This window comes from Trifolium pratense, linkage group LG1 (assembly GCF_020283565.1).
Source record: "Trifolium pratense cultivar HEN17-A07 linkage group LG1, ARS_RC_1.1, whole genome shotgun sequence".
Classification (NCBI taxonomy): domain Eukaryota; kingdom Viridiplantae; phylum Streptophyta; class Magnoliopsida; order Fabales; family Fabaceae; genus Trifolium; species Trifolium pratense.
This window is the reverse complement of record NC_060059.1, coordinates 46,973,103-46,985,070: the sequence shown is the minus strand read 5'-3', so window position 1 is coordinate 46,985,070 and position 11,968 is coordinate 46,973,103. Positions and strand designations below refer to the sequence as shown.

At 32.6% G+C, this 11,968-nt stretch overlaps 2 protein-coding genes across 3 annotated transcripts; both read right to left on the bottom strand.

Annotated features, from left to right (window-relative positions):
* Window positions 1-2,696: 2,696 nt before the first annotated feature.
* On the bottom strand, window positions 2,697-5,999 carry LOC123905242 (zinc finger BED domain-containing protein DAYSLEEPER-like). Its single transcript, XM_045954865.1, has 5 exons — window positions 5,841-5,999; window positions 4,780-4,831; window positions 4,022-4,686; window positions 3,758-3,926; window positions 2,697-3,126 (listed from the first exon to the last, which is right to left on the bottom strand). Exons 2-3 carry the CDS (start codon window positions 4,829-4,831, stop codon window positions 4,034-4,036), a joined length of 705 nt encoding a protein of 234 aa, XP_045810821.1. The 5' UTR covers window positions 5,841-5,999; the 3' UTR covers window positions 2,697-3,126; window positions 3,758-3,926; window positions 4,022-4,033.
* A 2,591-nt stretch (window positions 6,000-8,590) lies between these two features.
* Window positions 8,591-9,294, bottom strand: LOC123905229 (glycine-rich protein 23-like). 2 transcript variants are annotated; one of them, XM_045954860.1, is made up of 2 exons: window positions 8,972-9,293; window positions 8,591-8,902 (listed from the first exon to the last, which is right to left on the bottom strand). In XM_045954860.1, exons 1-2 carry the CDS (start codon window positions 9,237-9,239, stop codon window positions 8,868-8,870), a joined length of 303 nt encoding a protein of 100 aa, XP_045810816.1. In that variant the 5' UTR covers window positions 9,240-9,293; the 3' UTR covers window positions 8,591-8,867. The 2 variants fall into 2 exon arrangements, with proteins under 2 accessions (XP_045810816.1, XP_045810809.1); XM_045954853.1 differs by having other exon boundaries at window positions 8,591-9,294.
* Window positions 9,295-11,968: the final 2,674 nt, after the last annotated feature.

The following is an 11,968-nucleotide window of genomic DNA, read 5'->3' as shown; positions in this document are numbered from 1 at the left end:
TTTTTTTTTTTGAAACAATAGAGCAACTGGGGCATGTATGTAATTTGCATCATAAAAATACCCTTTTTTTTTTTTTTTGAAACAATAGAACAACTATTACATTTTTTAAATTTCTTCCAAATTTCGACCTCATTTTACGTGCGAATCGAACGCCGATTTCAAAAACTAATACCGGAAACCTTTGTAAAATTGAAAAACGATCAAAATCCATATAAGGAACGTCGAGTTTCGTTGAGTATTGAGGGAGATCGAACCGGGTCAAAAACCGGGTCGCACGACCCGTTTCTGCATAAAACGGGTGGGAGGGACGATGAACAGTGCTCGTCGCCCACGCCCACTCTCACCGGCGGCGCGTGGGGGCGCGTGCGGCCTCAGGGAGGCTCTATTTTTTTTTTTATTTTTTCATAATAAAATAGTAGATAATATTCTGGAAATTTTGGTATATTGTATGAAATTTTTGGAGACTCGAAACTATTTTTAGTTAATTAAATGAGTAAAAAGGTAATTAAAAATATTATAATTCCATAAAAAATTTCCAAAATTTTATGTAAAGTACTATGAATTATTTAGAACCCTCTTGTGTACCTCACTCTCCCTAGTTCAAGTCATGAAATTATTTTCACAAATTCCGCTGTTTATTTAAAACCATTTAACAAATAATAAAATTGTGTTTTTATTTGTTTCTAATAAAATATTAGATAATATTCTGGAACTTTTGGTATATTTTATGAAATTTTTTGAGACCTGAAACTATTTTTCGTTAATTAAATGAGATAAAACGGTAATTAAAAACTATTGTTTGCTTCTGAAACCATTTAGCTGGAAGAATGGTTTCAGAGAGTTATACTGTGAAACCATTCTAGCAGTAAAATGGTTTCAGAAGCAAACAATTAAAAATCAACTCCCCTGAAACCATTCTATCAGTGAAATGGTTTCAAAGTACAACGCTCTGAAACCATTGTACCAGCTAAATGGTTTCAGAATGGTTTCAGAAGCAAACAATTAAGAAATTACTCACTGAAACCATTCTACCATTAAAATGGTTTCAGAGAGTTATACTGTGAAACCATTCTACCAGCTAAATGGTTTCACAGTATTATATAAAGATAATTAAAGGTAGTGAAAAATTGAGTTTTTTTTTTTGTGTCCAAATCAAATGAACCAAGTCTCTTTTTGTAGACAAAAAAAAATTATGAATTTTGGTATAAAAATAAAAAAATAAAAAATTAATTTACAACGAAATAATTGAGTTTAAAGTATTAAATGAAATAAAAACACGCCAACCACCCAGCAGTTGACACGTGTCCTGCTTTTTTAAAATGAAATTTTCTCTCTCCAGGCGCAGATCTAGTGTGGTGCACGCGCTGGCTTATCATGGAGAAGGATGATCTGGACTGTCTGATTGATCCGACAGCCATGATGAGATCATCTCTTGGCCGTCTGATGGAAATCAACGGTCTGTAACGGTGGTCCTGCGGTAGGCGGGCGACACTGGATCAGCGCCAATATGTTTTTTTTTTTTTTTTTTTTAAAAAAGAAAGGGTATTTTTGTCCAACTCAAAAGGTGCACCTTGCTAATTTAGACCCAACTGGGTCTAAATTAGCAGCCCCCATATATATATATATATGCTTTGTCTAGGGTGCATAAGTCTTACGTATCTTGCACGGTGAAAGACTAGTTTCAACCATTAGATTTTGAAGGTCCACATCAAACTATCATGGATGTTCTACATCATATTTTTACTCTATTCTTTTCTTCTTCCCTGCGTCTCTTTGTTTCTCTCTCCCACACTTCATCGTGACGTCATGACGAGCAGCGTGGAAGGACCCCGGCCACCGTAGGCAACACATAGAGGGAGGTCGCACGCGATGACAATCGAGATTCAGGCCGTTATCATTTTACCCTCGCCGCTCCTGAATCATAGCCCCTAAAGCAAAAGCCACCGGTTTTCCTGCGGCGCCGGTGCCTTAGTCGTCAATCTCTCCCAAGACGCAAAGGATTCAATCGTCGGTGATGGTTAGGACTGGATCTTCGTCTTTGTAGGCAACAATCAATTACCGACAACTCCCATTTATGGTTTTATTAATTTAATTTATTTTTGTGAAATCTAGAACTTTTTTTACATTTGTTTCGATGGATTGATAATAGAGGTTGATTTACTGTACGTTGGAAGAAGCACATGTGCACGGAGGTTGAAGGTAGCTAGTGGTGAACAATATTGGTTTGGAAGAAGATGATAAAAATTTGGTATGTAGGGTGTATTGTTAAATGTGGTGGGATCGTTAATCTAATGGCAAAATGTCCTTGTGCACGATGCAAGACCTATTACACTTTTTTTTTTTGACAAAAAGACCTATTACACTTCTTCACTAGGGGTGGACAACGGGCCGGGTTGGGTCGGTATGGGCCCAAAACCTCAATCCGGCCCAATCCGCGGGTGGAAACCTCTGGCCCATATCAACTCAAAATCCATTAACGGTTTGGGCGGGTTGGGTTTAAGCGGGTTGCGGGTCAGACGGATGGTTTTATACGGTTTGGGCCAATTGCAGCCCAATTGATTTTTTATTATTTTTTTTGTTTAATTGGTTTTTTTTTTGTTTAATGGGCCTATTTTCAAGTTTTTTTTTTGTAACAGCCCAATTTTGAACAGTACAACCAAAATAGACATTTTTTTAATATATGATCACAACATAAATTATAAACATAACATAAAGTAAATATCACATTCATCAATATGACAACCATATTACCAAAGTCAACCCAGCACATACAAAGCAAGTCATAATTAAGCCATATTAGGTCCAAGGCCAGGGGGCTTTACAGTTTACATAAAGTAACGAGCTGTTTATAAACATAGATTACAACCATTAAGGCATAAACCATCAACATGATGAATTTTCAGATCGAGCAGTCTGACACAACAATTTCACACAGCCTAAATACATATATATATATATATATAATAGTTATAAAGCTGGCTAAAGTCCAATGCGCAGCTAAACAACACAGCCAAATATTATCAACATAACCTCATCCAAATTAACAAATAAATGGATTTTACAATGCTTTAGAAGCAGTAGCAATGCAAGCAGCTGATGCTCAACACATGTAAAAGAACGTTGTTGCTGCACAAGTGAAAGTGAAGCAATATATATTAGTTATCTATGCAATAATTTTTTTTCAAACTTAACTAATAAACCAAAATATATAATTAATTTATAAAGGAATGTCAAATTAACCCATCAAACCATGAAAATTAGGAACGTTGGGCAGACCAATATTAAAAGACTAATATCCTCATCCCCAAGGGACTCCACAATGTGTAAAGTTACAATTTATCAACGTTCCAAAGTAAGCAGTAGTTCCTCTGTTCTTGCTGCCATTTAGTTAGCTTCTACTTTGCAACTGCTAGATTTGGTAGTTTAAATTAAAACTTTGATTTAGTTAGCTTCTACTTTGCACAAGTTGAGGGAAACTGATCCGTAATTGATATATGTAGTACTTGCTTACCTATTTTTAGTTTTACTTGTTTATGACTTCTATTAAGAGTCAGTGTATTTTTACTATTCCTTGACTTTACAACATCCTAGGCTATTTGTTAGTATTTCTAGTCATTAGAAGTTCCTAGACATCAAATGTAATTGTTGCAGCTTCATGAAGGTGTGATGTGATCTTTTAGACACACAATTTTTTTACATATTTCAATAACTTAATATTCACATTGATCCAAAAAAAAAATTAACCCATCAAACTTACCATTTACTAATCTTCATCATATTTCACTAGGCAGCTAAGCATTTATCAGCGTTCGAAATCACATGGAGCCAAGCTCACAAGCAGGCTACATTCCAAAATGTGAGGTTCAAAAGAGTGGCATGTGATGTTTGAGTCATATGTGACTCCAAAATATCAAAAAAATGCATCCCTACAAGTAATTAAATTAAATTAGTATATATAAATAAAAATTAATGAAATACATAAAATAAGAGAAAGAGATAGACAAAAAATTGATTTGTGTACCATAAAAGGGAATCAAACAGAAGGTCCAGCTGCTGGAAGTGCTTCACCAGCAGTACCAGACCGAGACGCCCCACTTGTACTAACTCCAACCGAGAGATTCAACCAACTTTGAGTACATATCAAAGCCTCTACCAAACGTGGGCTCAATGAACTCCAACATGTGTTTAGAACACTACCACCCTTGCTAAATGTGCTCTCAGATGAAACCCTTGACACATTTCCTATTCCCCATTCCCTCAATACCTCTTCAACTTTTCTTGCAATTGAGTCCTCTAAGTCCTCTTTGTCACCTAGAATTAAAGTGAAACTAATGATTCGTTTTTGATCATTCCCATCATTGTTAGTGAAGAAGACAGTAATGACCAAGTAACTAAGTTTTTGAGGTGATGTCCAACAATCTGTGGTTAAGGCTACACTAGTGCAATTAGTTTTGAAAAATGTCTTGAGCTTCAGTTTTTCAGTCAAATAAAGTTTATAACAATCCTTAGCAATAGTCCTCCGTGAAGGGGCAGTGAATTGTGGTTGTAACTGTCTACCCCATTGTCTAAACCCCTCACTTCCTACACATCTAAATGCATTTTCATTACTGAGAACAAAATGTGTAATGACTTTTCTACACTCATCCATATTGAATATTTGACTTTGTGATTGTGGTTCAGCAGATTCTGAAACAATTATAATAAATTAAATGTTTTAGATTTGTAAACTATAAATTTATAGAAAAAGAAACATAATGTGTTTTTAAATATTGATATAACCTTGTGTGCTCCCAGTCGGGGTTCCTTGCAAGATCCTAGCTCTTTGCGCCATCTATCAACATAAAAAGAAAAACATGTTTCAAAACATGCTTACAATCAAAACTAAAACAAAAAAAAAAGAAGAAAGAAACTAATTACATGTGTTTTCTTTAAAAAATTCTTAATCAAATGACATCAACTAATGATAATAAACAAGATAGGTGTAAAAAGAGGGAAACAGAGGAATAAAAAAACATCTGATATATTTTGTTTTTTAGCAGCAAAAAAGATTTTATTGAAACTACTCACCAAATCATAAGGCATGATTTGAGAGCTTATAGTTACAACAAAAAAAAAAAAAAAAACAGAACAGTAAAACAAACAAGGCTAACAAACACATGTAGCCAAATAACAACAGACATAGCAGAAAAGCAAGGGGTAGCAGGAAACAAAAAAACATCTGATGAATTAAAAAAGAGCAAATTAACATGGTAACAATGGATCAAAAACAGAAGAAAGCACAATAAACTGAGAATCATCTATGAAAATCATTAAAGAACTAACCTTGTAATAATAAGGAACAAATAGAAAACAAATAATACTAGACTGAAATTAAAAAAGCAACAAACAAATAAACATTGTTATTACCTTTCAAAAACAGGATAATAAAAACTCTCAGTCAGGGAAACAAAGTAATAAAAACTACAATACCTAAACTAGATAAAACTAGATACATAGATAAAACCAACCACAAATGTTCAAGGAAATATATCATAAATAAATCCAATAACATAGATAAGTTAAAAAACAAAGAATTTTAAGTTTGAATAACAAGTTGTGATGATTTTAAAAACTACAGAAAATAATAACAACTTTGAATAACAAACCCTAAATCAAAAATTCTAAAAATCCAGTGAAGAAGAATGAGAATGGCGAAATATAGAAGATTGAGAAGGATGAAAAAGAATGAAGAACACAGACAGATACATCTCTTGGAAAGAAAAGGTGTGATACATCTTATTGCAAAGAAAACCATTGAATAAAGACATAAAACACAAAGAAAGAAAGGCTGGTAATCGTACCTTCTTTGAAGATGGTGGCTGAGTGTGCGAAGACGGTGGTGGATCGGAGTTTCAGATCTTCACTCTTGTCTCTCTAGATGCGGCGCTGTGCACTGCTAGGGTTTGAGATTGGAGAGGAAGATGTGTTGTTAAGTACATACGCGTATAAGTTACAAAACAATAACATAAATAATTAAAATAAAAATAAAAACTAAGTAGTACGGGTCGGTTCGGGTATCCGTGGATCCCATTTATTGAACCGGACCCGACCACATGAACTCACTTGAAACCGTGAAACAGACCCGCGGGCTCAAAAAACCGCCCAAATCCGACCCAAATCAGTTTTTTTTTTCGGTTTCAAGTGGGCTGGGCTGGTTTTGCGGGTTTTGTCCACCCCTATTCTTCACAATAGAATCCGCCATATATATATATATATATATATATATATATATATATATATATATATATATATATATATATATATAGGGGAGGGATCAAATTACACCGGTGTAACATTTGAGTAATGTTACACCGCTCAATAACGCTTTAACGAATACAAATTTTACAAAATCGACCGTCGGATTGAAAGTTTATATCGTATAGATCATCCATGTTAAATTTTACAAAATTCTAAAATCGTTTGATATGTTTTTTAGATAGATCAAGATTAACGGTATTCAATAAAAACGCATAAACCATTAATTTTGATCTATCTAAAAAACATATCAAACGATTTTAGAATTTTGTAAAATTTAACATGGATGATCTATACGATATAAGCTTTCAATCCAACGGTGGATTTTGTAAAATTTGTATTCGTTGAAGCGTTATTGAGCGGTGTAACATTACTCAAATGTTACACCGGTGTAATTTGATCCCTCCCCATATATATATATATATATATATATATATATATATATATATATATATATATATATATATATATATATATATATATATATATATATATACTACTCCGTCCCAAAATATAAGCAAAAGTTGGTCAACAAAAGTAGGTGTATTTGGTCCAAATCTTTAACCAAATACATCAAGTTTATTTGACCCACTTTTGCTTATATTTTGGGACGGAGGGAGTATATGAGGAGTGCTAGCAACACACTCTTTAACAAACACACTCTCTTCTATTTGTTAGAATTTATATGGGTCCCATAAAAATTATATGGGTACATATTTTTTTATGGGACCCATGTGAATTTCAACCAATAAAAGAGAGTGTGTTTGTTAAAGAGTGTGTTGCTAGCATTATTCATATATATATATATATATGGGGAGGGATCAAATTACACCGGTGTAACATTTGAGTAATGTTACACCGCTCAATAACGCTTCAACGAATACAAATTTTACAAAATCCACCGTTGAATTGAAAGTTTATATCATTTAGACCGTCCATGTTCAATTTTACAAAAATCTAAAATCGTTTGATATGTTATTGAGACCGATCAAGATTAACGCTTTATGTGTTTTTATTGAATACCGTAAAGCTTGATCAATCTCAATAACATATCAAATGATTTTAGATTTTTATAGAATTGAACATGAATGATCTATATGATATAAACTTTCAATCCAACGGTGGATTTTGTAAAATTTGTATTCGTTGAAGCCAGGGGCGGAGCCCTTCATGGGCTGGACAGGGCCATGGCCCGCCCCAGAATTTTTAATTTTTTTTCATAGTTATACTATTTAGCGGCGGTTACAAGCCCCCGCTAAATAGTCTGTGTAGTTTGTTATATTTTGTTTTGCGGGGGTTTCAAAACATACAATCCAGGATTCTTTAACAGGTTTGCATTTTGCGGGGGTTTAAACCCCCGCTATGTTTACGTCCCAGAATTCAAATGATTCAAATATACTTCTTAATTTATTTTTTTAAGCATCCCTTCTAATGTTTTATTGTTTAATAATTTATAGATGTCTTAAAATGTGTAATTTATTTTGTCGAAATATTCAAGTATATTTTTTTGGAGAAAAAAGTACTCAAATTTTTATTTAAAATAGAGTTTGTGCATAAAAATTCATGTTTGATCAATCTTTTGTTAAAAAAATTTAAATTTTTGTTAGAGAGATGCATATAATATTATAAACATAAATACAAAAACTAATTAAAAAGTATGAAGTTTACACATTTGACATAAAATATATTTCATAATATATTTTTAAAATTTATTTAATAAACATGTTAATGGTCCACCTTTTGACTATTTTTGAGATATCCATACTAGACAGACTCTCAATATGATATGTCTTTTTTTTAGTAATTTCTTTTGCATATTCGATTTATATTTGTAGCGGCCCACCCCAATTTTTCGGGCTAGCTCCGCCACTATATATATATATATATATATATATATATATATATATATATTTAATTTGTTGATTTGGATGCTTCACATGAGGCAAACAAATTACTGCAAGTTCAAGTTGTATTTAAATATAAAAGGCGCATATATGAACTTCAAGTTTCGGTTAATTTTTCAAAGGAATAAAAGAAAAATAAATAAACAAATTTTAACTTTTCATTTTGCTATTTAACGTGAACTTCAACTTTATAAAGTGTCTCAATGTTTAAAAAAGATGTTTCTCTTTTATATATTTCCCTGTAAAAGTTCACGTACAACAAAAATAAAATAAAAATCACGTACAAGGTTGCTTTCTTCTATTCTTTCTCTGGTTCTATCCTACTTGTTTTTTTTCTCCTCACATAATGACATTTAGACAAAAATAAAGAGTTCTAGAGAAAAGCATGCACATATCACAAAATATAATATTTCATATGCTTAAATTTTCAACTTTAACTAATAAACTTGGAAATCATGAAATGTATCTCCCTTACATTAGAAAGAAAAGAACACATCATTAGAAAACAAACTAGTCGGGTACTAGCTATAACACACTTTCTCTAGATGAAAAATCTAATCTTAATAAAACCACTAAAATGAAACATTGCGATAACAAACCCAACATAAACTTTTTTTTTTTATTTTCTTAAGAAAAAGTAAACTCCCTGGTAACTAATTAACTTATAACTTAAGGCTGAGGAAAGACACCACCACCACCAGCACCTCCAAGTCCGGGGAGTCCACCTGCACCACCAAATCCAGGGAGTCCACCGAAGCCGCCACCACCACCACCAAGTCCACCGGCACCACCTAGTCCTCCACCACCACCACCAAGTCCACCACCACCACCAAGTCCGGGGAGTCCACCACCACCACCAGCATCACCAGCACCGCCGATGCCTACACCTCCAAAAGGAAGTCCATTGTTGCCAATTCCTCCAAAACTACCGATCCCACCAATGTAATTCTTTTCATCCTTCAAACCAACTTCTCCAACTGGCACATTCCTTGCATTTGTTGCAACCACAGCAAGAGCCAAAACCACTAAAATGAACCTCATTTTTCTCTTAACCTATTTTTTCCCTCTCACTCAAAAGTATACTAAAATAACGAAGAGGATTCTCCTTTTTAAAAGGAGAAGATGTAGTTGGGTGGTTGAGTAAAAAGTAAATGAAATTCAATGCTATTGCAGAGTCTTTTAGCTGTCAATTAACAAGCACAGTGTACCAAAATATTACTGTTACAAACTGTACGTACTTTTTTTAAATTTTAATTTCTTAAATTAAAAAATTGAATTAGTATTTTGTTAATTAATTTGGTGCTTTATGTTTTTTTATGGAAATGTCTTTACATATTACATAAATAATATAGGGCGTTAGCCCTCTTTTTATCAACAAAAAAAAAGAAAATTAAAATGTGATGTGTACGCACCCAAAAACACTTAGATGAGATGACGCGAGTCTCTTCTAACTTAACCAATGTTCTGGGTTTGATCTCTGGCTTGGGCAATGCAGCATTGTTAAAACTTTTAGTGAGAGTTTGCCACTCATTTGAGTCCCACAAGACTCGAGAGATTAGTCTTTGTAGTTGTGCACAGAAGATACCCAGTTTACACTTAAAAAAAATGATGTGTACGTGCTGATTGTTTGGGGATTTGCGTCCTCTCCAATTATTCTCTCATGTTTTCTCTCATAAATCCTTTGTTTGGAGCCTTATTACATGCAAACCAAACCAAGACTCAACTAGAAAATAGTATTTTTAGCGTTTAATTAGTAGTAGTACATTGATTTTTTTTTTTTTTGTTACAAAGGGAAAAATCGTGAGAGGTCATATTGTTAGAGCATGAGGGGAGCAAGAGATCATCCATGTATATGTATATTAAGTTAACAACAATCATACAAGCGATCAAGACACCACATTTTAACCAAATTAAAGCATTGATTTTTATTTTTTTTGTTCAGGATTAAAGCATTGAATCTATGGATTCACTTATATGTAATTCAACCTACACTTTTCATGTAAAAAAAAAACTTCACTTTTTTAAAATAATGAATTTTATTTATTTTTTGGTCAGGATTAAAGCATTGAATCTATGGACACCACATCTAACTCACAAATTTTATTACATAAGAAAGATAATTAATGATACCTCAAAAACACATTGTTGTAAATTTGAATCGAGGATAAAAAGTATATCAGTATCCCCTCATTGCGAACGAGATAACATAATTACTTGCTAATTAGTGGAATGTTTGTTCTCTACGTGTATATCACATCAAATATGTGATCATGAACTATCGGGGTAATATCTTAGTTTTTTTTTTTAACCAAACAAACTTAATTCATATCATTAACTAATAAATGTTTATTATATAAGGGAATAATCTCAAATCTATGGAAACTTAATTTATTAGTTAATGATATTAACTAATAAATGTTTAATATATAAGGGAATAATCTCAAATCTCCCACCGAACCGGCCTAGGGTCCTCAACAGGAACAACGTTATGATGTTGCAGTTGGTAGACAGTAAACCACTCATTCCATACGACGAACGCCATGTTTCCAACTTGGCTCGGGGACTGAATATTGTCATACCAGATATTATCGTTTCGATTATGTCAAATGCACCAAAATAACGATGCAACACGTCGTATCAATGCACTGTCCTCGTTTCTACACATTCGAAATACCCTGTCTGCGACAGTCCCATGCTGGTAAGTTGCATTATGCAGCAACTGTGACAGGCCGGCGACCGACCAACATTCTCGAGTTGCTACGCATCCAAAAAACACATGAATATCATCTTCGACCTCAACATTGCACACAGGACAAACTAGTTCACATTCTACATAACGTTGTCTCAAGCGAACTCACGTCGGCAGACACCCCCTACACACCCTCCATAGTAAGGTACCGTTTGGCCGAACTTATTTCTGACTTTTTTTTCTATAAAAGTAGAAGTCGGGCCAAACAATATTTTTTAAAAGTACTTGATAAAAAAAAGTAACTTAATTTTTATGTGTAAAATATATCAATAATCAACTTTTATCAAAGTTAATATATGGAACTTTTTTTAAGGCAAATTAGCTTTTCGCTAACCACCGTCTTCGAATCCCAGGGAAGGCAAATCATTCATATTTAATTGATATCATCGTGTGTATTATATTTATGCATCGGTGCATCACCCATCATTTCTATATTATTCATTAATATATATGCATCGTAAATCATTCATATAAGTGATATTCATGTATATATATGCACCACCCTTATCATGTGCACTATTATTATTTTGAAAAATTCACTATTATTAATTTTTACTGTCATAATAAAGGTGTATACCACTGGTCAATTAAAAAATAAAATAATCATTCATTTCATTTCAATAACTACATATGTACGTGGATACATAAAAATTACACCAATAATATTATGTCGCGTAATAATATTTTAACAAATATAAATTTATAAAATTTGCGATAGATTTAAAGTTTATATCATTTAAATTATTTATTTAAAATTTTACACAAATTTAAAACTATTTTATATGTTATTGATACCCATAAAAAAAAATTTAAAAAAAAACCATTAAAATTAAAGATTTATACATCTTTATTGAACATTTTTAATTTTTATGAATATTAATAACGTATCAAATTATTTTAAATTTATGTAAAAATTTATATAGATGATCTAAATAATATATACTTCTAATCGAACGGTAGATTTTATAAAACATTATTAGTTAAAATGCTATATATAGACGCACAAAAATGTTAATATTTG